Here is a 26,695-nt window from a genome sequence, read left to right as displayed (position 1 = left end):
CCTTTTGGTTGTATTTTTTTTTTTTTTTCTGAAAGATTGCCAGCTCTTGAAGGAATCAGTCTATATTATCCACTTTTCAAGTGAGAGTTATCTGGGAGACTGTATTGGTGTTGGTATCTTGCTTCAAAATCTAAAGAATTAAAAAAGTTATCAGCATCAATGTAGTGGAGAAGTCTTCCTAATTAGTCTGCTGTTTGTTTTTTGAACTGTTATTGCCTATTTTCCCAAGCTGACTTTAGCTGCTTCTCATGAAGATTTATTGTATTTTACTTTCCCTGGTAGAACCTCAAAGAATGGCTCACTCGATAGCACCTGCAAATTGCCTCTGGGTTACCACGTATGCTTGACTTGCTGGGCTCTATAAATAAGAGTTCCCAATGGAGCACTTGTATTCCGCACAGAACTCACTGCACTATTTCTCTTTCTCCCTTATTTTCTTTGTTTTAAAACAATTAGCTGTTTTTCAGTCTACAGGACAATACATCCCTTTTAGACCAGCCTACCCTGCATAGTATTTCAAAGAAGTCAATGGACAAGTGGTTTATAGATAAATCTGTTTTTTCTTAGTCTATTACACCTTCTCTCTTGACTTCTGGCATATTTCTATATAACATGCAGGTTTGGACTGGATGTAAGGAGGAAATTTTTTTACAATAAGGGTGATGCAACACTGGCACAGGTTGCACAGAGAGGCAGTGGGTGCCCCATCCCTGGAAACATTCAAGGCCAGGTTGGATGGGGCGCTGAGCAACCTGATCTGGTTGGAGATGTTCCTGCTTCTTGCAGGGGGGTTGGACTAGATGGCCTTTAAAGGTCCCTTCCAACCCAAACTATTCTGTGATTAACATCATATGCTTTTACCTGCTCTTCTGTTTTATTTTAACCTTTAGTCACCTTTGGATGTTGATTTGTGCTTTGATAAGTGGGTTTGGAGTATTCATTTAATAAGTGGTAAAAGGTGGGAGGGAGGAAAAGTCTTGTTAGACTTTCTGAAATGTTACCTATTTGTTATTCGTCAGTCGTACTGTAGTCTTATGGTATTAAGTGTTCATATCTTTTGCTCATGAAAGACATTTGTATTACTAAGTAAGTAAAGGGTCTTTTGTGACAAAATGCAGGGTCAAACCTTCCATTTAAAAATGAACATGAAACTCTTGGCAAAAAGTTTGAGTGATTCTGGCAAGCCCAATAACACAGTATAAATGCAGAGGAAGAGGCAGACAAGAAAACTGATATATATTAGGCAGGTGTTATAAATACGAACTTTTTTTATGAAGTCATTCATTAAGTGTCAAACATGCAGAGCTTATTGCATAAGTTCAGACTTTCAGTAAAATTGGTCCACAATATGAGAAAATTTTCATGTTTAGGATCACTTGGAATAAATAAGTACTTGAGGAAGGAATGTAAGAATAAGAATTTATATTAATCCCTGCAGGATCTCACTGAAGTAGAGAATGAGCTCTGCGACATTAATGTTGGGAACCTGCAATGAGGAAGTGTATGGGTGCGTGTTCTAAGGGTTATTTGTTACCAGATGATAGGGATAAAAAATGGATAATGGAAGTTTTAAGGGGAAAAAAAATTAAATCTGAGGGAGTGATTGATAGCTTCACTTTAACTGAAAAATGAATCACACTTACTAAACTAGAAGAGGAGTCTGCATCTCCTCTGCAGAGCACTCACAAAAAATTATAGTGGTAATTTGTATCGTACTGCATTCTGCAATAGGTCCATATCACTTAATGTCATTTGAATTGCATAGCGAGAGACAACATCTGAAGTTTCAAGAGGTGATAAAAAGTCTCTTTAAAATGAAAATTGAAGAGAAATACCTACTGTAAGATTGCATGTTATTTTGTTCACTTGAAAATATCCTACTCTCTTTGAGTAGAATCCGACATTTGATTCAGCCTTATTAGTAAATATGGAAGTTGGAATGAGCTAGGCTTGCCTGATTTCCTTAGAAATGAGGTGGCACCTAAACTTTTGAATATCTACAATATGAAAAAAAAACCCCAAGTACCGAGTTCCTTTTCTCTTAGTTTCCCGCATGGTCTTTTTTAACAGTTTATTCCCATTATAGCTCATTTAGATGAAGTAGGGTGGTACAGATCAGTAATTAAAGAATGCCTGTATCCATCTGTCTAGTGACTGTTATGCTTTATTGTCTTTATATCTACACATTGCATTGGCTGAGAAGAGCCGAACAGAAGGACTTCCCAGTTAGGTTCCGAATCCTAACACTTTGTCATCTTTATGTCTTACAGAGTTCTGAACTCTCTGAAGTGGTAATCCTGGAGCGCTGCTGGATTGTGGAGTTCAGGAGTAAAACAGATGTTTCAATAGTTCTCAGTAAGTAAGACACAGCTCAGAATGTTCAGCGTGATTTTTTTTTTTCTTTTTTTTTTTTTTTTTAGTTTCTGTCAAAAAAAATGACAAGAAAAAAATAACCACCTAGACATTGAAACTTTGCTTAAAAATTAGATAAAATATAGCCTATTGTCTGTTAGGTGCATACACCTAAATACTGCTTGTCTCTGAATTCATGCTTGAAAAGAAAATCCTAAAAGCTATTGTTTTATGTTTTCTAAAATCAAGTGAAAGTCTTATGTCATCTTCTTCCTCTGACAATAAATAGAAGTTTGATGTTCTGGTTTGTTAGATATTGTGTACAATAGGAGTTTTATGTTAATGCATAACCAATTAATCTTTTTCTTGGATGATTAATCATTGTCAACCTCCCTATTAAATGAGGAGTTTACTGTTTTTCTCACCTCCTATCAACTCTTCATTAATAAAATTGTTTAAAATGTTAGAAAAAACAAGTTATTTCACAGAAATCAAATTAATTATTTTAGCGGGAAGATTTTGTTTGGAGAAAATGCTAACATAGAGTTTTCTATGCAGGAACAACTCCAATAGCCATTGTGCTAGAAATTTTTTTATGACATGGATTCTTTCTGATACCACTGCAAAGTTTGGAAGTCCTTAGATCAATATGCCATTTTCTGTTAGCTGTAAAGTTCTAAGAGCACTTTTGATAGACTAGTAAAATCTAGCTACAGCGGAAAAAGGTTATGCTGCATTTGTGAGCTTGATGGCCAGCTTTATGTTCAGTAGAAGGTCCTACCTTTTATATATATATGTACACTCACCAAAATCTCCAGTTCACTTTAAGGAAAACTTTGTGTTAATTGTGCTAACATTTGTCCTCATCTGCTGAAGTGACTCTTAGTGTTTGGTCACATTTGAGAAGGCAGCAATTTAAAATGTATTCATTGTGGGTTTTATCATTTTCTGGGTAGTATTCTGGGGAATAGCTCAAATCCTGCATCTTTAGTAGAGGAATTAAATCTTATGTCTTCTGTCTGGTGTTTAGGCACTGCATCAAAGAGACTTCTTTCTGGTTTGGAAGCATCACTTTGCTGAACTCTAACAGCTGAATGATTACCATTGACTCTCAAATTGAGACTTTTCTAATTATGCCCTTATTGATTCCAGTTCACTGATTGAAATAATGAACTTTATAAGGTGATGGTGTTATAGTTTGGGTATAAATACACTCATGGCAGTTCCCTTCTGGTGCATCTTTACAATGTTTGATCATAATGCTGCTGAGCTGAACCAAGAATACAGTTGTAATTGCTGACAGGATTCTTTCAAATAGCTTTGAAGCCTGCAAATGGGACAGTTTCTGTGGCAGCAAGACTGGCAGATTTTAAGTCCAAAAGCTGGGGAAGTAGACAAAAATGAGTACTGAGTAAGCACTTCAGGCCTGTGGAGAAAAAGAGACTGTGAATACGTGTGGAGGAAGAAATATACTGGCAGGGTTAGGAACAGAAATTGCTACCTGAGAGACAGACTTTCTAAAACAAAGTTTCAGGATCAGTAGTGTGGTTAGCGGCATGGGTGGCATTTTGACCCACCTCTAAAAACGTATTAAAGTGGAAAAGAGGAAACAGTACAGAAAACTCCAGGTACGGAGAGCCAACAAATGATGATGAGTGCCTGGGGCACAACCAAAGGAATACAACAGGAGAGAGAGACAGACAGGTAGAGGAGAAATGGATTCCAAGCTTGGCAATTTTTCTGTGCTAGGGAATGAGGATAAGAGCCTGGCTGATGATTTGTTGGATGGGGAAGGAAAAAGAAAGTCAGACTATTATGAGGTATTAGAACAGAACTGAAGACAAAGGAAGGTGATATACTGTGTATTGAGTGAGGATAAAATACCAAAAGAAGTAAAATAATAATCCATGTACTGTAGGAGAGAAGAAAATTCAGAAGACAAAAGTGCGGAGAAAAGCAAATCTCAGGAACTAAGAAGAGAGATCTTTGTTGATGGGGTCTCCTGGATCCTGCCTTTGTTATGGTAGACTGATGGTCCAGCCAGCGATGCGAGATACTTCCTTTCAGCAAAAGCAGCGTGCTGCTTTGCGAAGGCCACGCTTAGTACTTTTGGTGAATGCTGCAGTATTTCTGTTCAGTGGTCTTGAGATACTGTTGTGGTATTTAAATATTTGTGAGGTCTGCCTTGCTTCCAGCATAGGCGTGGTATTTGTTTAATGAAAGGGGAGAAGCAATGTGGCATGTGTGAAAGCCTGCAGGTATTAAAAGAAATAGTGTTACACGGCAGTAGTCAAGCTGGGGTATCACGCTGTATTCATTTCAGGCATCTCAGGCTCTTTGTGCACTTCTGTAGGGACTTAAATGGAGATTATAATGGTGACTTATATAAGTTTATTCTGGCACAGCAAAATAAAAAGGGAAAAAAAAAAACCCAACGACACTGAAGATAAAATTTTTAATTAAATTCTTTATCTTTGATTGAAAATTTTACTTCCAAAGGAAGATTAACAGAGCATCATGAGTAACCATAGGATGATTGCATCATTACTAATTTGAACATGAAATGCATCAGCATATAGAATTCAGTCAGCTTTGTGAATTAAAAGCCTCTGATGTCTGTATTAGAAATATACTGCGGATATAATTTACGTATCAAAGCTTCCATTCTACTTTTGTTACAGCATATGGTGGTTAGCTGTGCTGGTGCTTTATATTTTAGAGTGGCAGTGGCTCATTGATATTCTCAACCATTTTCCACTGCTGAGGTAGCAACTGAGAGATACTTTTTGCTAGTGTGTGTGAAAAGAGAGAGACAACCTTTAACCTTTTTGAACTCTGTTGGCATAGGGAGTAAAAATAGTGAACCTCTAGAAAAGGAGAGGCTGTCATCCTGGACATTGACCACGTGCTTTGTACTTGTTTTTATTTAAATCCTGCCAGTAATTTCTTTTCTACCCTGTTCAATATGATTTTATGCTTGTAACTCTCATTAATGAAAATAAAGCAAAATATAGTGTGTCGGTCATCTTGTCACTTCTATGTCTTTAGTAAAATAAAACAATATAACCTGCTTAAGAAAAAAATGAAAATGAACGACAAATTAAAATGCTTTAAAACTGAAGTGTTTTCTCCCTACCCTTGAAAATCTGGTGGTTTTATTATTTTATATTTTAAAAGCTTTCCCATTAAACTGTAGTTTTTTGAAAGACAAGGTTCAACTTCCAATAACTGCTTGCACTTGTTTTGGTGACTCAATTCGTTATTTCTGGCTTTGCATAAACCCAGGTTTCTGTGTAAGAGATTGTGATTATAGTTGCAATCAAGTACACTTAAAAAATTAAGAGGGACATCATTAAGACATTTTCAATAATATTTTTTTTTTCATTTTTAAAACACCTGAAATATGAAAGTACTCACAGAGAAAAGAGGTTAATTACTATTGTTAAATCAAAAAACTTAGGAAATTTAAGTATTATTACAAAAACATTGCAACAAAAAAAAAGTTATTTGAGGATGATGGAACTAACACCAAAATACACTTCTGTCTTGAGACAGTGGGGTTAGAGTAGAAAAGGCTTTCCAGTGCCACTGGGGATCTCTTACCGTCTCTTTGTGCTATTTCCCTATTTGACAGCAGTCCTTTTTGAGCAGGAGGATTGAATTCTGCAGAAGTCCTATGGGACCATAACTCTCTATGCTGTTTTCTGTGAGAGAAAATCTTACTGAGATCACGCTTCAGTAAGAGTTGTTGGTGAGCAGAGTGCTGATCAGAAAAGGCTCTATGAGCTGATATGTTTGCTTTCCACTATCTGCTTCCTCAGCTTTTGCCTCCAATTGAGTATCTGATACTGAAATAAGGAAAAGAAAGGTGGACAAGCTGCCGGAAGGGCTGCTAAGCACCTGCTAGTGAGGTATCTCCACTTAAGGAGGTGCCTGATGCAGTGCAGCCACTGCACCACATGAGCTGTGTAAGAGATGGCTATTTCTGCCCGCTTTTTATGTCAATGGACAGGAAGTCAAGGGTTTAAATGAAGTTATACACTGTGGAAGTTGAGCAGTTTCTAGACTACACAACTTTCCTTCAAAATGTGTGTGTAGCAACACTACTGGCCAGGCAGGTGTGAGTTTGTATAGCCCCAAGTGCTACACCCACCTGCTGAAGAGCCAACGTGGAATGCTCTGCTAGAGAATGCGTTCCCACAGATTTCACCAATGATGCCTCAGTGTCAGCTTACTTTTACGGTGTTGTTTAAGGGCCAGTTACATTTAGAGACCACTCCATGCATTAGAACTAGTAGTAGTTAGTCTGTCTTACTCCTCCCCACCTCCTGAGGCTGGTAGCTGTGACCATGAAGTTGTTTTCAACTAGACAGTTCAACACTGAACTACATGTACATCTATGAGAAGAAACATTTTGATAACTGGTTATTTATTGTAATTGCAGACTAGTGTTTAATGGCAAATATGAAGACTATGTCTGACTTTTTACACATTTTTAGATTTGCTGTTGTAGTAATGTAAGTAGACTATTCCAGTCACAGCACTTTAGCTTTTAAGCACTCTGCTAGATTCCAGGAAACAAATGAGATATCTTGGGAAAAGCTGAGGAGAAAGCTTTGTAAAATATTGATTTAGGTAGTGACTTCAATTAGATGTATACAAATCTACTGTCAGGACAAACACTATCAGGTTACTGTAGGTTACATCGATATCCCAGTGTTTGATCGCGGAATCTTTCCCTTTGTTTCTGTTTTTTGAGCTTATGCAAGCTATCAAAAGGTCCTATGTTCTCGTAGCTATGTAGACTATCTTCAGTTCAGGAAGAAAAAAGAGATAAAGATAGAACTAAGCACCATTTTGCTTTTAATTTAGGGCTAGTAAGTTGAATGTTTTGCAAAGAAAACCATTGTGTTTAACCATGTGAAAGTCTACCCTGGGTTTATGCCACTGAACTTGAAAACCACAATGGGGATGTCCAGCACTAAGATGAAAATTACTGTTCTGCTATTGCAGATTCACAAGTAGGCAGAAAATTTTCTTAGTGTTTTATGTTCTTAGATCTTACATGTACTCTTATTAAAAAATTATCTAGAAGTGTGTACCTTTTAAAGAACTGGACTCATTGAAGTCAATAGTAAATACTTGGAAAAGGTCAAGATTTTTTCCCAAAACTAACTCATGGTAACTCGTATCAGCAATAACAGAGCACAACAAAGGATGCTTGTGTACTTATATTTTCTACAGTATAACTCCTTAATTGTAAATATGAAGTGCTTTTGTCCACTCACGAAATACTCCTGTGTTTAGGTTTTTTCAATACAAATGTGATTCTGTGGATATCCTCGCCATTCATTTGAGGCCTTCATTACATTTGTGGGTCAGTTAGTCTTATTTTCAGAAAGATTCATTTCAGCGAAGTTTTGTCTCCCTGCTGAAACTTGGAATTAAGTGTCTGAGCTTGTTAGGGTTTACTGTGTGCAGCTGATGTAAAATAATAGTCAACATAACAATCTGGGAGAGAAGTTATGATGATCGTTAGTATATAAATAAATCCTGTGTGCTGCTTTATTGCCACAGACATTTTTGCCAGTGTGCATTTTGGACATCTGCTTGTCTTCTACTATTCTACTTGAACTCATTCTACTCTTCTACTTGAACTTATTGTATGTAAACATTACATGCACTGAAACAGTGTGGGAAATGGATAACTTGCCAACTTTTGGATCTGCAAAATAAAGCTTTCTACATTTACAGTGATAAATATCTTTCAGGTATTTTCATATGCTTTTCAGAATTTAACTTGACTGTCAGAGTACTCCAAAGATACAAATATAGCAGACTGTAGTGTTTGAAGTGAGAGTTTAGAATGAATTTCCAGATCTCAAAACTGGCACCTGTTAGATCATAATACAGTGAATTATGCCCACTCCTACAGCATTTCACTCTCCATTTCTGGCTCTGTGCATATTAAGAGTGATTCAGTATGCCTTTTGTGCTTGGCAGTCTGATTTCCACAGCTAAGAGGTATATATAAAAGCGTTATTTCAATTGCAAAAAATTTATTTCCTCCCAAAGCAGATGTTTTTTATCTGGCTAGTGGTAGGATATTTCAAGGCAAGAGCATAGTTCTTATTTACATTTAAAAATAGAGCTAAAAGAAAACACCTTGATATATTTATATTTTGGTTGTTAAGTGTTGGTTTGTTTGTCTGACAATCTTTCCTTAGCTAGGATGTGTTGGATGTCCAAACTGCTTCTGTTAAAGCTGTCTATGCTATTAAAGGCTGAATGGTATGAGCAGATGTTTGCATGTCTGTAAATAAATAGATATGTGTGTGTATATTTATATAAAAATTAGAATGTTTGCTGGTTAATTTTGGTCTCAATCCCGATTGACTCCATGCCTTTTTTTCCCTTTCCTTTTTCCATTGCTAGTTCCAAAATACTATGAAATAAAAATAAACTTCTAAATCACTGAGGTCAGTGACGGGAGGGAGTAGACAACTGTGCTGTTGCAGATCTTACTGGAGGAGCAGAAAAGTTATTAGCTCTTCTAATTACCAGTGTTCTGGAAAGGTGACTGACCTTATGGCTCAGAAGCAGTAGCAGATCACACAAGAGCTTAAAGCTGAAACTCCTGTGTCTCTAAATTCATATTTGAGAAACAGTAAAGCTCAGCTTGTTCAGGTTTGTTCACTCAAGACAAGTATGTATTTTGTGTGTAAACAAGGATCTGATGAACATCTGCAGCTCCCTCAGATCTTGCATGTTGTTGTCTCGAGATCTGTGTACCCTGTTTTCTGACTGAGCCAGGGCTAGAGCTAGGAGTTTGAATCCTTATGAGCACTTCTTAAATTGTCTGTGAAACCACAAATATGTTCCCTTGCTTTCTGCTCCTCTTCCCAGTCTTTCCTCATGTGAATTCTACAGTCCAACTGGTGTGTGAAATCTTATCCAGCATTCTCAGCAGCAGCTGCCAGCCACACAGTTACATTTCCTTAGATCCATCCCCAGACAAAAAACTTGTCCCACCTCTATAAGGATTTGTGCCAGTACAGTTGTAAGAGGCTTCCAGACTTGACGTTTACATCTTTTGTTCCCCCCATAAAAATAAAAGCAAAGTTAATTGTAAGTGGCAGATGCTCAGTTTATGAAGTGCAAATGGGTTTAGAATAACATATGTGAGTAAGTGCCCGAGGTTAAATACTCAAGTTAGTAAAAGGGAATTTAAGTTCACTTTGTATTGAAAAAACTTTTCTGTGTTATTTGGATTTTCAAACTAAGTATGAAAATATTTGAATGTTCTGTTTCATCCAGTAATATGATCTATGGTTGATTTAGGTCAAAATGATTTTGATGTACAACCAAATACTTAAGTCCTTATTAATACAATAGCACAGGTGTCTGTAGAGTTTTATATTTCTAAATTGGTTGGTAACTTCTTTTAAAGAAGCATTGATTTTTCTTTCTTTTCCAGTTTGTTCTTTTCTCTGTATGTCACACTGAATGTCACATTGAATTTGTGACTCTGTGAAGCCCTCTATACTGCAGAACTGTAAATGCCTAAGAGGGGTTTTTTCTTCCTGTGCTAATTTTAATCAAATGACTGACCCTTGCTAGTTACCTGGATTCCTTGGGAGCTTTAGCTTTTTTTTTTTCTTTTTTTTCCCCCTCGCCTTCTTTTTTCTTTTGTTCTTAGAAAATTTGGTCATTAAACAATTAAACTTCAGGGAGAACAGCAAATGACATGGATAGTAATGAGGTCAGAAGCTCCTGCATACAACCTGTTGAGTCTTCACGGATAAGCTATGTCATGCTAAATTATCTGCACGTGTTGGTGAGCAGTATTCTGGCAAGGATGAATGAGAGGCTGAGCATGAAGGAGAGCTCTGACAGAAGAAATGACAGACACATTCATTCTGGTGAATCCCTACTATCTGTCAGAACCGTGTCTGCTGCCCCTGCTAAATCAAATTCTTGTTCATGTTAGCAGCTCTGTTAGCTGCCTGGTAGGCTGCAGAATCTGTGCTAAAAAAAAAAAAAAAAAAAGGATTTCCCATTTTAGTTTGATTCTGCCACCTAGTTTAGCAATATGTTAATTGCTTTTGGAACCACTCTGTGGGTAGACCTTAATACTGCACTGAGTATGAAAGAGCTGGGGTTTGATTCATGAGGTGGATGGGGTGCATGGTTCTGTGACCATGAAAGAAATGTGTGCGTGGTGGTTATAATTGGGTGTGACATAAGTATTTTCATGATTCTCCCTTTTGAATCAGAGTTCCAAAAAATTGTTTTTATGTTTTCTGAGCGCAGAGTTTCAGAGCGGAGAACCAGATCTTTACCTTGAAGCTGCGTCAAGGCCAGACTGCGAATCTTGGGCTGTGGCACTGGGAGAGGCAAACTCAGAAGGTTTGCAGAATAAAATTCAGCAGCTGCGGAGGCTGATCATGGAAATCAAAGAGGAGAGATCATCAGATGAAGCACGGCAATTTCTCCCTTCATCCCAAGTAGACAGTTTAGGAGAGCCACAGTTTACAAGTAAGCGCATATGCTCATTTTATGGAGCGGTACAACGAAAACGGCCTACTCCCTGTAGCAGTACAGATAGTGTCACAAACGGGGTACATGATGCTGTTGAACTTGTTTGACAAAGTGCAGTTGTAGAGGAAGTAAACTGATGACGATTATCTTTAAATATCATTACCTGATATGTTTTGATTTATGCAGATAATCTTCAGGGAAACAAATGTGTAATTACTATATTTCTAACTTTTTCTCTCTAATCTATTTTCTTCATAAGACTTAGAAATCGTTTAGTTAGAAATATTCTTTTTCTCTTTTGTGTCCTATGTGAACATACAGACTGCTGTTTAAAATGTAGTCTGATAACTTTGATAAATTTATAAGGCTTTAGTGATACTTAAATGAGTATCACAGACATGTTCTTTGTGATATAAAAGCACTCTGGGGATCTGAAAGCACATAGCTGTATTTTGAGTCACGTTTGGTGCAGTATTTGAGTTGTCCAGCTTCTTGATCAAGTCTGTATCTAATAAATTCATAATAATGTTCCAGACCAATATGCTGTCTCTGCTCGTGGCAGAATTCAACTTGAAATTTGTTATAACTCCATTAAAAAAAAATTGAAAAATCTTATTTGTTATTTCTTACTGACTAAACCCTTTCTAAGCTCTGCAGCTGTAATTTTTCTTGTACAGACTTGAATGATTAGCTGTAGTAATGAGAACAGTGTGAAACTAGGCTTATTTAGCAACATCGAGTTTTAATGGAGCAAGAACAGCTTAAGTCCTGATGGGGATTTTTAGTGGGTTTTAAAAATTACTATTATTGTCTTCAATTTTTAACAGAAATCTTGCATTCTAGTTCATATACCAACATGGTCCTTCCCATCTGACCAATTTCTTCAGTACTGGAAAAAACTTAATAATGCTCCCTGGAAACAATACATAAATGTCAAAAAGAGACAGTTTAATTTCGACAAGGTTCATTGGTGCTGTAGTAGTGATCCAATTACTTCCTGCAGAGGATGAACAATTCAGCATTATTTAACTGTCCTTCCTACGTTTCTCTTGTTGTAGCTCTGTGGCTCACTCTTTTATCCTAGCACAATAAGAAAATATTGTATTTGCAGTAAAATATGCACTAGAACATAATTCCACAATGGAAGGTCTTAATATGTTCTTATTGTCCTTGGTATATGAGAAAATGAATTAATGTGCTATTTTTCCAACAAAAAGAAGTTGGGTTTGTTGCTTTACAATTTATAGGTAGGTCAGTAACATGGTGGTGTATTTTACTCAACCTGATTTACATACTTTCACAGAACATGTTTTTGTTTCCATTTTTAATGTGATGATATGCCTACTTCAAAATGAAATGTTAGATTTCATATTTTTTCCAACAGATACATAGTTGTTGTGATTGAAAAATCTTACAAGTACACATCCACAAAAGGCGGCTGGAGTTTTTTTCGTTTTGTTTTGGTTTTTTTTGTTTTGTTTTGTTTTCTCCTTAGTTTCCTTTCCCAGGAACAGGGAGTTTCTATTAAAAAGAAAGAGGCCTGCTTCAAAAGTAGTGTTTTTTTTCAGGCAAGTATTTCAGGCAAGATCTCTTTCACTGTAAGTTTGTAATGTAAAAAGTTACTTCGGTGACAATGGCAGGTAGGTAGAGGTATGAATTAGACACTTTAAACTTTTACTGTGTATTAAAAAGCTAGACATTGAAATCTAATTGTTTCTAATAGTTTTTTTTTTCCTTAATTTTCAAAGGTATTCAGAGGACTGCAAATGATCCAAAGCTGGAGTTCAGTCTTGGTAAGATAAAATTTTGACTTCTTGGAATTGCAATGGACTGTCTGCATGAAGAGTTTATATATATAGTATTATACAATGTCACATGTTACCTGTTTTAAAAAAAGTAGAACTCTGGTTCCTTTAGGTAGGAGACTTGCCTGTGTGTGTCTTTGAAATGATGACTTTAGATTCTTAATTGGCTGAAATAACTAAAAAACCATTGAGTTCTCTAATGCTATGCTGTTCTATCAAGCTGAAAATCTGTCCGATAGCTTTGTTAATGTTGTTTATGAAATATTACTGATTCTGAACAAGACATATAAGATGGAGTTTTTAAAAAGGTAATTTATTCAGATAAAATTACTGTCCCTTTAGAACAAACTTTTTAAGAAAGCGTTTATTATTATTTTGTAGACAAGCATCAATATAAACATTTACCTGATTTTCTCTTTTTATGCTTAGTATAAATAGTTAGTATGTGAGAACTATATGTTAGCGTAGTAAATTATATGAGAGAACTTTGTTTTGGAAGGTGTTCTATCAGCTCAGACCTCCCTTTCTATTCAGAGGTACAGAACATCATTAAGATTGCCCAGTAAGTCAAGCGAGCTAATGGAATGATCATGTATTTGTAATACAAGATAAAGGTGCACAGTATTTGCAGCCCAAACTGTGCTGTTTAGAAAGAATTGCTGACTTGGTTGTTGCTCTTTCAGTGCAAAAACTTTCAAGCTTTTGAAATAGTAAGTGAAATAATTATTTCCTGTAGAAGAACTAAATACAATAATTCCATATCAGAAATCAGAATAATAGCTAGGTTCAGTTGATTAATAGTGTGACTTGATGATCTTAAGGGTCTTTTCCAACCTAAATGATTCTATGATTATTCCCAGCTCCTGTATATGGTAAAACAACACAGTTGCAAATGATGTATCTTTTGAAATATCTGATGCTATATGCTGCATACTTTCTGAAATGACTAAAACTTGTCTGATTTGTTATGATTTTTGCATTCGTATAGCCTGCTAATACGCATGTAATGTTGTATAGCTGTACACTTAGAAACTTTTACTTGGTGCTTTTCAATGTATGTTATATTTGCTTTGATAGAAACACTTTAAAAATATATAGCAAAAGTATGCATGTGAGAGAGGGAAATAAAGAGATTCATAAGCAGAGTGTTGTATAAAAATCAATCAAACTCCACTATTTGGAGAATTTAAATTATCCGCAAACAAATCTCCCTCAGAAACTCCCCAAGATAGCAAACAAGATGGCGTCAGCAGCATGCCTGCTGGTTCTCACCCTGCTCCTTCCGTCGCGGCAGCCTGTTTTCCTGGCCCTGTCCTTTCAACTGGGTTGCACGTGGCCTGTGTGCTGCTGTAACTATGCTGATTTAAAAGCTGATACCCTAAAGCTGTGCCCTTCGCTGCAGATGCAGTTCTGTCTGATACAATAATTTTTAGATTCCATTAACTATGTCTGGGTAGCTTTACCTGCATGTTTTTTAAAAACTAGACAGTAATAGCATTACAAAAACTTTTTTTCCTGTAGAGAGTATTTCTGCTGAAATTATTAGATGTTGGCATGGAAGAAAGGCCTAGTTCTCTGTTGGGGAATCGCCATTTTACAATTGTAAAGAGCAATTTTACTTTTCTGTGCCTTTCTTATACGCATTTTATAGGTGATGTGACTAGAATTTGGGCTACAGTAATTATTACTATAGTAATTGCTATGCTCCAGTGCTAACAAACTCCTCTATCTTACTCCGTACCACGGTCATTCTGGAAGAAGGTGCTGCAGGCAGTGACTGCAAATTAGATGAGCTGTACTCCAGAAGTCTCTTTGTGATAAATGTGCCCCAGCAGCAGAAACGTAGAAACGATGTAAAGCCATTTTCAGACGTGTTTGGGCTCATGCTGGATGGAGCTCTTTTCGCTCATGGTATCAGGGTTTGTGTTTGGCGTTTCGTTGTTTCCAGTAGGAATTTATGTTCTGTGGTTTGTTCTGCAGTGTTATTGATTGAGTCATTGCAGCTCTGTGAGTGATCTTATACATTGACTTCTGCTGCTGCTGGGGTAATGACTAAGAGTAACAGTGTGAACCTCGTGGTTTTGACTGGTAATCCTGGCCAGTATTGTAAGTCAGGGATATTTGACAGCGTAGGCAACTGTGTAAAGCTGATTCTTCGTCTCTGGGCAAGGTTGGCTGATCTCACCTTTTGAATACTCGGTTTACGTCAAATTAAAGACTTGACATTAGCTTTAGGTAATTAAGGACTTCCAAGACCTCTCTGTGAGGCAAACCAAAGCAAGGTAAGCAGGGAAGAGAGAGAGATTTGGTGCAGGCAGGCACACTGCTGCATTGTGTGCCTAACATAGGTAACCAAAGCTTAGGGCTCTGTGGAGATATTTCAACTTGATTAGACTGGTCTTTGGCATTTAGAATTTGAAAGGCAGATCTAACAGTTAATAACCTATAAAACTGGTCTCTAGCACTGAAAGAGTGGCTTATATCTATATTTTTGTCCATTTGCATTATATAAACAATATTATACTAGTTAAGTAGCATATATATGTATGGAAATAAACATTTCCATAATTTAAAAATTGTCAGTTATCACATAATTGTACTTTGTAACTCTTTTTTCACTAATTGGTCAATAAATAACATTCAGAAATTGAACTATCCAGTAACTAAAAGACAATATATCTTTAAAATAATATTTTGTTAATTTATTAATATTATTATTAATTTTACTTTATTTAGAGACAGTATATCAAAATACTGCTCTTTAACATTTGAAGTTCTGATAGCTAAATTTTGAAATAATGTTATTAAAAAGTCTTGCTAAGGGCTTGTATTCTGTTGTGGTAGCTATCTTGCTGCATTCTATACCCGTAACACTCTGTAAAGTGTTCTATTCATAAAATGCCCAAAATATTGCCTTCTTTTTATTTTAAAGTTCAGTAAAGTCTTTTTTGCTGAGGTTAAAGCAAATGATAAAACTCTCCTGCGTTACAGCTTTCCACTGCAATGCACTCGGCATTCTTGGGGGTGTACCGGGTCTTGTAACATTCCTTATTTTGGAGTCAGAGCCTTCTTTAGACTAAGATTTTTCGGTTTTGTATTCCTGAGAACTCTTTGGAAATATGGCTGGTTTTTGAACCTTGTAACTTTTGGTAAGTTTTACTGTTCAAACTTTATCTTGTCGTTTGGCTTTCCGAGTCATTCTTTTCTGCATGCTGTTTTACAGAGCACGAGGAGGTAGCATGTGTCAGTGCACAAAATGCGGAGTAGAGAGGAGAAACAGAGCAAAACGAATAAAACCAGATCCTGGGCTTAAGTAACAAACCAATCTAGCAAACAGTGAAGCTAATAAGAATATTTCCCATGACTTTGAAGCGCACAGGGTTAGTTCTTTTATAGATGTTTGTTTTGGAGTTTTTGATTGCTTCTTTAAATTATCCCAGCCCCTGAGTCCCAGATCTAACTGCATGTGGGGTAGGTTCCCAACTTCCCATTGATTTCAGAATAGCTACTTTGCAATAATGAAGTTATGGGAAAAATTTATATTATGCCTATTGATGAACACTATTGTGAAATTTTTAAGAGCTTGCACCTCTAAAGGTGCGTTTACTTGATGGTGAACTGACAAAGCAGCACAAGAAACTCCAATAAACAGAAAAATGAGGGAGCAGGGCAGAAGGCGCAGTTCGCAAAGTGCTCAAACATGAATGCAGTTATGGATGACATTAATATGGAGAAATACGTTTGAAAAAAATAGTCTAAAAGGCAAGTTTGTTACTCTATTAATGACCAGTAGAATTTGTTTTGACACATTTCCGTGTTTTTGACTTTGTGTAATTAATTAGAGTTGTGAATAGACAGCAAAGGATATTGCATTTCTGGGTGTATTATAATAATCTTGATAACTGTATAGAAAGGAATATCTCTGTATATGTTGTAGGCATCGTCAGATACTCATTTTGATGAGAGCACCTGTCTGGCATCTCCAGAAGCTTTCATTTTCTTGGGAAGTGTGTTAGGGCAGTGAAGTTTGATGGACTGTCCTATTGTTACATAACCTCTCGGAACTTTTCAAGGTATTGAATAATGTAAATCTCACGGTTACGTCCTTTTACAAAAATATAATTAAATAGCACACAATTCATAGAAAACTTCAAGTGGTTGAAAGAATTAAAATTTAAAATTTTTAGGGTATTTATTTTTTCATTTTACCAAATAGTGGATTGGTACAAGAGCTGTCTGCTTGTAAACAGTAGTTTTTGTTCTTCATTGTCTTACTTTTCCAAGAGTAATATTGTGATGGCATCCCTTGGAAAAGGTCCTGAAGCAGATTTTACTCTTCATACTGAACCTAAATGCTACATCAGTGCTGCTCAAAGACCATGACCAAATGATTTTTCCAATTCTGAAACACAATCGGGAGCTTTTTCAGCAGCAGCTGTTCCTAGAAGAGTGATAAGCAGAAATATTATTTTTATCCGTACCACAAACTTGGAGTCAGAACTCTGATTCCTAGCAGAATTTTCCCATCTAACTGTTGTCCTTCTGCTTCATCACATTATGAGTTGGTGGATAACACATACTTTGTTGCTAGCCAAATTGAAAAAAAAAAAAGTCATCATCACATTTTTGAGTAAATTTAAAAAGAACAGTGATAATTTCTCTGTGAATCAAACTGAAAGTGTTGCTTTATGCTGAGTAGTCGTTATCCTTCAGAAAAAGTTGGCCATGTTGGGAACAATATTAGCAAAAATATAAAAATGAAGGATGGGTTTGTGCTTTAAGTTTTGTTTTATTTTTATATTTCATCCTTTTTTGTTGAAACATTTTGCTGACTTTAACCTGGTTTGTTCTAGTCCCACACAAATTTAATCTTCCATTAAACTAGCTAGTCAGAGTTTTTTTTTTGTAGTTTTACTGATCTATATTAGATGCTGTTTCTTCCCAACTACAACAAAAAAATAGATAAAATACAAGAAAAATTGGACAGAAGACATTAAGGAAGTAGAAAAAGTATCACATGATTGGAAAGAATGCACTTTTTTTTCCTTTGGGAACTACTTACTGGGCTTCTGCCTGTTTTAAGACTTTTGCACTGCAGCGTAAGATGCTGTGAATGCATTTTATTCTTAGAAACTCAGTGTTGCAAGGATGAACTTTTTTTTTTTTGACAGAAAGGACCCTCCCGAAGAGGTAGCAATTTCAAGCCCAGTCTAATAGACTGCGTTCACATATTTTGAGTAGTTTTGACTTAAGGCTTGTCATGTTTTTGAACTAACTCCTGGGGGAGTTTCCTTTCTCTCCCACCTTATGCAGGTGAACTTGAGCTGTCAGTTGGTTTCAGCGCAGTTAAGGCGACAAGTAAAACTGTCATCCAGAAATGTTCTAAGGTAGTGAATACCCATCACCTTTCATGTCATACTGTCATCTTTCTTTTGGCAGCATTTGATGATACACATTGAGCAAACTGATAACTGGGATCACCTAGAGGTGAGTCATGTTGAATTAGTGACTCCTGAGGAAAGTAAGCTCTCCTTACAGTGCTTCTGCATTCTGTGGCACTCATACTAAAGTTCCTTTATTAAATGCAGACATTACGTGAACGCTGCTGAAAAGTGGTTTGAGGATGGATTTGCCAAGACTCCACATCCTTCTTTATCCACCTCTCCATCTGCAGTACTTTGTTAGCTTTTGAGAAGGCTTTTGGGATTGTCATGGCCTTTGCCAAGCTGGAGATAATTTCGGATGAGGCTCTGAGCAACCTGATCTAGTCAGGGATGTCCCTGCTCCTTGCAGGGGGGTTGGACTAGATGACCTTTGAAGGTCCCTTCCAACCCTAACCATTCTATGATTCTATGATTCTGGGGTTTTTTTTTTTTTTTTTGTAGACAGCTTTCTGAAGGTCTGCTCCTTCATCATTGTGCACCTTTGAAAATTAAAGCATCACACCTGAATTCTGCATGCTGCATACCCTGTCAGAGAACAGAACTGTCTTTTTTTTAATGGTATTGCCAAAACTATCCAGATACTACTGTTATGACTTGATAATTTTACGCCATTTTGTTGTAATAAAGTAGTCATTAATGCCACTACTAAAGTAAGTAAAAATAAAAAGGGAATGTATTGACGTGTTTTCTCTTTAAAAGCTTGCCTTCTTTCTGACTTGCGTGACTTTGCTGTTATGAGCATATTTACCCGCCTTATTGCAGAAAATTGTCCCATTCCATTTGACAGTGTCAGCCTGCATTCTCTATTTGTCTTTCCAATTTAATTCATTATATTCCACCTTACTTTTTGCATAATGTTTAGCAAACATCATGGTTTGCTAACCTACAGTGTTCACTATATTAAGTGTGTTGTAAAAAAAATTGAAAAAACAAATCCGGAAAATGGGAGAGGGAAACAACAAAAAGCTCAAAACTAGAGTCTTTTCAAAAACTCACATCCTTATTTGGTTTTTTTTTTTTTCTTCAGATATACTGAGTTTGAGTCCTAGGGAATTAGGCCAGATTTTCAAATCTCTACCTGTAGGCACTACTGTAATTTCAGAAATCTATCCATCGATGCCTTTAGGGTAGGGATTGTCTTATTTTGCATTGCGGCTAGAGAAGCAGCATGCTGTCGTGAGCCTTAAATGTTAATCTGTATCACTGAATATGCAAGGACTCAAAAATGCCCAGTAATAAAACTTTGGAAGATGTTCAGTTAGTGTCCTGCCTGCTTCCCGCAGGTTGAGAGAATCTGAGAAGTTCTCTAATATAGTATTTTTACAGATAAAATATATTTATGTGTATATAGCTGTATATGGAGCTATAGATATCTATTCTGTGTATGTAGTGCATATATATATATATGAAAACTTGTTTCGTTGCTGACAACACGTTTTATCCAGTATAGTGTTACTCATTTCTGTTAACTATGTGGGTTATTTATTTAATTTCTATGTCAGTAAGAAGTAATTCTTGATATAAGTAATCATAGGAATATTTTCAACTTGTTGGCATCCTTTGCTACTTAATGATATTCATTAAACAGCTATGACTTGTGTGAATTCAATTTCTGTGTAGGTTATAGAGATTAAAATTCTACATTACACCGTGCTATGTAGCAGTTAGTCATCACAGTGGGCTTATTAAATGCAGGGATATTTATTTGCTCTGAAGTGGGTCAGAGCACATAGTGAAGCAGCATGAGGGAGTAAATCACTATTGACTGAGTGCATTCCAGTGTGATGGAATAGAGGGATCCACCGACATAGTGATGAAGGCAGTAAGTAGCATGAGAATGTTTTGGGGTATCAGTATTAGTAAACCCAAATGCAGGTTGAGTTTCAGGCAGTTTTCTTCCATTCTTTTCTATGGAATTTAAGTGTCTTATATTTCTGAAAGCTTTTCCTTTTAAGAAAAAAAATTGTATTTGAAATACTGGGAGAAAGTCGATGACAGGCTTGTAAATACAAAGGTATATAAATCAAGGCGGCGATGAAGGGAAACTTTTAAATCTAATTGAATAAAGATTTTTCACAGCGACTCTCAAATGTTTTGATATAAGTACTTATCTAGAGATAAATTTTGAATAGCTGTGGCTAATCTGTTTAGAGAGCAATTTGTATTTACCTGAATTCGAAAAGCTATTCAACATTGAAAGGGTTTTTTTAGAATTTAACCGTTCTTTGAGACAGAGTTATTTCTTGAGTGATGCAGCAGATAATAGGATTAAATTCTGTCAGAAATGTACAAATTCTGAAATCTTGTCAGAGTTACCAAACTGCTGCATTTTCAAGGCCAGGGAAAAAGGAGGATGAGACTATTGAAGGACCTTTCTTTTTCAAATCTTAAGTAAAATTTTTAGTAAAATCAGATTATTCTTGCTATTGAAAATGATACTTCTGTGCCTACTTCACATTTTTCTCATAGACTTCGTAAATGTTGTCTCATGTTTGCAAAATTCCTTCTATCTGAAATGTCAACGACGTAAGGCTGTGACTGTGCTGAAAACTGTGATGTTTTGCTGTGAGGCTGGGTGCTCGTTCATTCCCCCAGTGAGGTTGGCTGCTGGAAGCAGATTCATTACAATGACTCAGTCTTAGCATGGATTCATCTACCTTGTTCCGTACCAATAAGGGTACTCATGCTGCTTTGCCCAAACTAATTCGAGTTGCTGAGGTAAAATACTCAAAGCAATCAGAAATCTTTATGATAACTTGTAAGGCTTATTGCAAGTTACTTAGGAAAAGGGTTCCAGAGTTACTGAAGGATTCATAGATCTAAATAGAGATTTAATGCAATTCTGTCAAAATTGGGCTATCTTATTAATTTTTCTCACATAGATATTAAAAAAAAAACAGCCAAAAACCAACTCAATAGGTACCTTAATTTGTTCTTTAGTAGTTTTACAAGTGTAATGCAGCGCTTCTGAAGTATTAGGTGTTCTGATGGATGTGACATAGACTTCTGAATTATTCTGATGAAACTGAAAACTTGTGTTTCCAGGGTATTTTTAAGCTAGTTCATAGAAGTGTAGGATTAAAGATCATTAAGCTAGAGAGAAGTTATTTTTGGGACATGCTGTTGGTTTCTCTTCCTGCATTTCCCACAAAATACACGCCTTACTGTGCATACTTTCTCCTGTTTCTCTTGCCAAGCTCTGTACTCTTCCCAGTTCAATTTTTGAACCTCATTCTCTCAAATGAGTCTCTTCAGATTCCCTAGCGTGCCTCCCATATAGGCCTTTTCGATCTCACACGATGAGGCTCAGTTTGGGGGGGGCTGTGTGTTTGTCTGTGTACACGTGCGTAGCCTGTTACACCTTTAGTCTTCAGGGTGCCAGAGCACTGGAACAGAGCGAGTGGCACAGGTCTCTGTGAGTCAGTAGCTGAGTTGAGAAGGGGAGAACAATGTTCTCTGCTATGGAAAGAGGTTTTATGGGCAGTATCTTCCTAGATGAGACTGGCACTGAGCCTACTCTCCCATTGCATGACCATTGTGTCCACAGGTACAGCTCTTATATGACCTGATGGCTTTGTGCTTACTGGATACATAATGAGTCTGTGACTGATTTCTCTGTGGATCCAGGGAACTGGTCTGAATAAAGGGGATTATTTAAATTCTTACTGAGAATCTGTTCTATTGCAGACATACACAGAGAGCAACAAGCCAAATAATGATGAGTTACACTTTTATTCTTATAAAAAGCTCTATAAGACTTCCTTACCTAGAGCAGAGATTTGGATGGCTCTCTTGGCACTGTTGCCTTCTTCCGACCTTTCCCTGCCTCCCAGGAAGATGACATTTTAACTGTTCAGGGTGAAATTGATTTTTTAATTTTTTTTTTTTTTTAAATTTCCTTAATCGTGCTGTTGACAGGGAGGCTTAGAAGGCATACAATGTCTGCAGAATGTTTTAAGCAATAGATGTTAGTCTGCTGCACAGCTTCATTACTAAGAATAAACTACATTTTCATAAGTCTTTTAAAGTAACACTGCTTCTCCTGGTAGAAGTGGGTTTTTTAATCAGACCACAATGTCTGGTAGCCAGGGATGTCAAGGGCAACAAGAAAAGCTTCTATAGGTACAGGAGTGATAAAAGGAAGACTAGGGGAAAATGTGAGCTCTCTCTGGAAGGAAACAGGAGACCTATTTACCCAGGACATGGAGAAGGTTGAGGTGTTCAACAACTTTTTTGCCTCAGTCTTCACCGGTGAGGGCTCCTAGCCACGTTGCCCAAGTTGCAGAAGGTAGAAGCAGGGACTGGGAGAATGAAGAATCACCCACTGTAGCAGAAGAGCAAGTTTAGGGCCATCTAAGGAACCTGAAGGGGCACAAGTCCATGGGACCTGGTGAGATGCATCTGTGCTTCCTGAGGGAGCTGGCAGATGAAGTTGCCAAGCCAATAGCCATCATATTTGAGAAGTCATGACAGTCCGGTGAGGTTCCCATTGATTGGAAAAGGGGAAACATAACCTGCATTTTAAAAAAGGGAAACAAGGAAGACCCAGGGAACTACAGACCAGTCAGTCTCACCTCTGTGCCTGGCAAGGTCATGGAGCAGATTCTCCTGGAAACCATGCTAAGGCACATGGAAAATAAGGAGGTGATTGGTCATAGCCAGCATGGTTTCGCTAAGGATTCATTGTGCCTGACTAATTTGGTGGCCTTCTAGGGTGGTGTTACAGCGTTAATGGATAAGGGAAGAGCAAATGATGTCATCTACCTGGACTTGTGCAAAGCATTTGACACTGTCCCACATGACATGTCAATATAAACTGGAGAGACATCAATTTGATGAATGGACCACTCGGTGGATAAGGAATTGGCTGGATGGTTGTACTTGAGGAATTCCGGTCAGTGGCTCAATGTCCAAGCGGAAAACAGTGATGAGTGGTGTTCCTCATGGGGTCAGTATTTGGATGGGTCCTATATAACACCTTTGTTGGTGACATGGACAGTGGGATTGACTTGATAGCAAAATTTCTGTTGCCTTGGTCTGGAAATTCTTCAGGATCTCTAAATAATCCTTCATAATTATGTTTAAATTACACTGTTTAAAACCATTGCCATCTATGTGGATGCAAGCAGTTTTAGGGAACTTCCACTCTTGCATTTTTATTAAATCCCTTATGATGTGTTTAGTGTGCTTCCCATAAGGATGTAACAGCAGCCTGAATTGCCTTGGTTTTGGGGCAAAGAACAAGTTGGAACTCTAGAGAGCTGAGCAAATGTGGAATTAAAGTTTTGTGAATGCTCTTGGCCTGGGATAATATCTTATTAGTGGTCTTTTTATGGTTTTTTTTTTGTGTACATTTGCATGCCAAATTTTGTTTATTTTTTCTGTATATTGTCACAAGGAAGACTTAATAGTGGAAATGCTTGCAAAATGCACACTTAGAATGTTTACTGAATATGCATTTGCAGCAGTAGTGTTGGCCAGGAGTAAAATTGAAATGGACACTTTTATCCTGCGTTGAAACTTTTCTCCCTTTCTCCACAAATAAAAGAACTGGGATCGAAGACAAAATAAGCTGAGGATATCTGTTTAGTGATTAGTGCCCTCTTTCTAGTGGGGTGGACCTCAATTCGGTGGCAATTGAATATAAAATAATATATGTAAAATAGAGATGTTACCTTTCAAACTACCTTTTCTCCCCTCTGCACCTACTGCCAGAAGGTCTTCCTTGTTTTAAATCAAGGTAGGGCAGCTTGAAGAGGAAGACTTGCATGATAATTGGCAACTTTTTGTGGTGTGTAGCTGCTATGTTAGAGGTGGGAGGAATGATAAACCTGTGGATCTGCCCTGTATCTGACTTCTTTCTGGTCCAGTGCTCTATTGAATTAAAAGGGGCACTGGCACCGTTTCTCCTTTAGCCTTCCTGCTGGGTCTGTTGTGAAGGAAATGAGCGGTGATGTTTTTGCAGAGCGTGGACTAGCAGCTGTGCCCTGCCACTGCCTGCCAGCCTGCAACTGTCAGGATAGGTGTGTGGTTTGCAAATCCTAACAGGGCCAGAGATCGGCTGGGAGCTGCTGAGCACTGTCACGGCTGAGGCAATCGGGGCCTGCCCAGAAGCCAACCTGCAGGCGTGTAGGGACCTTTTACAGTTGAAAGCTTAAATACCTGGAGACTTTAAATACCTCCAAAGCTAGGTAGCAGATGTGTAGAGGCTTAGAGTATTCTATTTAAAACCCACTCATGGACATCTCTGTCTTCTTTTTTTAGCTTATGCTCAACTTTTTACTGTCACTTTTTGCAGTTAGTCTTTGCTAACCTTTAGTCCAGTCTGTAAAACACCTTGTGAAGAATTGTCTGGAGAATTCCTCGCATCTCTTTCCTTCTGTGTCTTTCTCCTTGTGGATGAAGTTACCTTATAACTCCAAAAGAATGTAGATCATTTGGGAGACAAAAAGCAAGCACATTATTTACAGATTACAGTACTCACATAGTTCATGCTTCTCATGCAGAATGGTGATGACTAAACGGACATCAAACTTCAGTTTTGTTAGGCCAATAATATATTAAGTGAAACATTTTTAAGCAATTCAAAGGTTGATAGCTCTTTTTTTTTTTTTACTCTGATGGTACTGCACTGCGTTAACTGAACATTTGTCTTTCAAATGGCAGTTGTTAAATACATCTCTAAATACGCCCACAGAAATAATTGCAGTAATACTTTCATATTATAAAACATTTCCCCATTGACCTTTTTTTTTTTTTTTAATTCTCATCTGACAACAGAAGTTCCATAAAAAGAAAAACATTTAATTAATAGGAGACTGAAGTAATCCTCCCCTTTTGAACACGTTAATGATACATTTACGTATTTTTGGAAGTTTTGAAATGCGTGTCCTGTGGTGAGATTTGACTTGAAAAATGAGGTTGCCCCGCAGGCCTTGAAAAAAAACTGAAATTCTCCTAAATGCAGCACCACAAAATCCCCCACAACACTGGGTGCAAAATGATAAGCAGGCTGACCTGACGTGCTTGGAAAGGCTTTGCTGAAAACAAACAAAATGCTTAAGAATGCTTTTCTTCATTATTTTACCCTCACCTCTTGTGGATATTAAAGTTTCTAGTGCAGCTATGGGCACTTTCATTATTGTGATTAACCATATTTTCAGTGTGATTTTTTTTTTTCCCCTGTTATATGTGGAATATGAAACTGAAATGAAATAAATTTAACTAAATTTTAAAAAATACCTGTCTTGTGAAATGTAGTTCAAATGTTCAAAACAAATTAAAGCTGACACTTTAATCTGAAATCCTGTTGCATTTAAGATTGATTTCTGAAGGACTGAATGAATACAGAATTTCATTACGATGAGTTACAAAGAATTTCATCTTAACGTTCTTTGAAGACCAGAATTCTTCACACCTAAGAAGCTGAGGATTGTTGGTTGTAGCATTGTAAATGAAAGGCTTTAAAAACTAAAATGGACTAGCACTGTTTTCAGCTCTGAGATCTGAGTATGCTCCTATTGAGATGAATAGCAGTAATATCTAGGTAATTCTGGATTTAAATCTCAAATCTGGCAGATTTGAGTGTCTCCTTACAGAGACAAATGAAGGATTGTTTTTTTTTCCTTTTAATCCTTAAATAATATTTCTTTGCACAAAGGAGTTGAAGTAATTTAAAATTATTTCTCTGGGAGGAAGTCAGCTAGGTCTTTACATTTGTCAACATGTCAAAACCAAGGCAATTTCAAACACAGTATTTTAACATGTGTGAACAGCACTTTTTCGCCTTCGAAGAAACTCCTGCTGGAAATGAGTCTACTGGTAGTATAGGGATCCGACTTTCTGAGTTAGCATGCAGTGTGCAGGAATCATCAAAGTCTCCCCATTTTAGATCTGTCTGAAAATACAAGCTGTGGACCTTTTGTAAATCTGTAAGTTAAAAATTTAGAGTAACAATTACGGGCCAGTATCTTTGAGGAGAGCTCAGTGTTGATATTCAAGAAAATGGATGTACAAATATATATGCTGCTTTAAAAATGTTACTGTAAAATGACATGTAAGTGTGTCTTGACTGCTACAGTCAGTATGGTATTTGCTGCCCTGTACTTTTTAAAAGGCTATTTGTCTGTACCAACAGTATTCTTGTGGTTGAGACATACATTTTGAAGAAGTTTAGGAGTAAAGGTTATTTCTTCAGGATATGTGAGTAAATGAATCCAAAATGCTCATGGGAGGTGGATTCCTTGAAACTTGTCTTCTGATACAACCCTTGATCTGTGAGCTTGTATTATTTCTAGACTCTGTCATCTATGTGAAAAGATACAAATGTATATTTTTAAATTCATTATGAAGGGGTTATACTTTGGTATCTCATGCAGGTCCCATGCTATTAAAGTAATCAATAAGTTTCAAAGTAAAGGATTGTCTCCTACTTGGATCTCAAATTTAGGTATTCATGCAGAATTGCCACATTTTCAAACAAGTCTCACTTAAATTAGAACGTCTTCTCCTTTTAAATACAGCTTGTATGCAGACTACTTAGCATTTATTATG

At 36.9% G+C, this 26,695-nt stretch overlaps 1 protein-coding gene across 1 annotated transcript in view; it reads left to right on the top strand.

Moving 5' to 3' along the window:
- The window catches only part of INPP4B (inositol polyphosphate-4-phosphatase type II B), a 339,134-nt gene that overhangs the window by 121,152 nt on the left and 191,287 nt on the right, over nt 1–26,695 (top strand). The window contains exons 4-6 of the mRNA XM_086746361.1: nt 2,271–2,355; nt 10,666–10,890; nt 12,642–12,686. Coding sequence (XP_086602487.1) covers nt 2,271–2,355; nt 10,666–10,890; nt 12,642–12,686 — 355 coding nt within the window. The remainder of the gene's footprint in view (nt 1–2,270; nt 2,356–10,665; nt 10,891–12,641; nt 12,687–26,695) is intronic.

The sequence above is a fragment of the Chlamydotis macqueenii genome, chromosome 4 (assembly GCF_036417535.1).
Source record: "Chlamydotis macqueenii isolate bChlMac1 chromosome 4, bChlMac1.mat, whole genome shotgun sequence".
NCBI classification, from domain to species: Eukaryota; Metazoa; Chordata; class Aves; order Otidiformes; family Otididae; genus Chlamydotis; species Chlamydotis macqueenii.
The sequence above is the reverse complement of the archived record's forward strand: the minus strand, read 5'-3'. Positions and strand labels throughout refer to the sequence as shown.